General features: G+C 64.1%; 1 protein-coding gene across 1 annotated transcript in view; it reads left to right on the top strand.

The window, feature by feature from the left end:
* Positions 1-18: 18 nt before the first annotated feature.
* The window catches only part of LOC110018578 (transcription initiation factor TFIID subunit 8-like), a gene marked incomplete at its 5' end in the record, with an annotated part of 4958 nt that continues 4502 nt past the window's right edge, over positions 19-474 (top strand). The window contains 1 exon segment of the mRNA XM_020715926.1: positions 19-471. Within this exon segment, the coding sequence (XP_020571585.1) occupies positions 19-471 (453 nt within the window).

The raw sequence follows: 474 nt of genomic DNA, 5'->3' as shown, positions 1-474 counted from the left end.
TTGCCGGGGGCGGGAACCCCGCCGCTCTTCGCGTGCTCACAGATATCGCAGGCCGCTACATCAAGCTCCTCGGCTGCAACGCTGCATCCGCCGCGAACTCCCGCGGCCGAACACAACCCAACATCTTCGACGTCGTAATCGCCCTCGAGAGCGCAGCGGCTAGCCGCGGTTACGCCGGCGCCTCCCAGGTCACTCGCCCGCTTCTCAGGTCCGCGATGCTTCACGAGCTGCGAGCCTTCATGGCTGCGATCGACGAGATCCCGTTTCCCCTACCGATTCGCCGCCGGACCGCGATAGATGAGGAGCGGAAACCTATCCCGAGTTTCGCACAAGTCGGGAAGGAACCCCCAATGCCGCACGTACCGAGGTGGTTGCCCTGCTTTCCCGATGGCTGGGAGAAGGAGGGGGAGAGGGATTCATCTAAGGTAGCTGAGAAGAAACAGCAGATGCCGGCGGTTGAGGCGGGGGCGGGTG

The sequence above is a fragment of the Phalaenopsis equestris genome, unplaced genomic scaffold, assembly GCF_001263595.1.
Source record: "Phalaenopsis equestris unplaced genomic scaffold, ASM126359v1 Scaffold000025, whole genome shotgun sequence".
Classification (NCBI taxonomy): Eukaryota; Viridiplantae; Streptophyta; class Magnoliopsida; order Asparagales; family Orchidaceae; genus Phalaenopsis; species Phalaenopsis equestris.
This window is presented reverse-complemented; position numbering and strand designations above follow the sequence as displayed.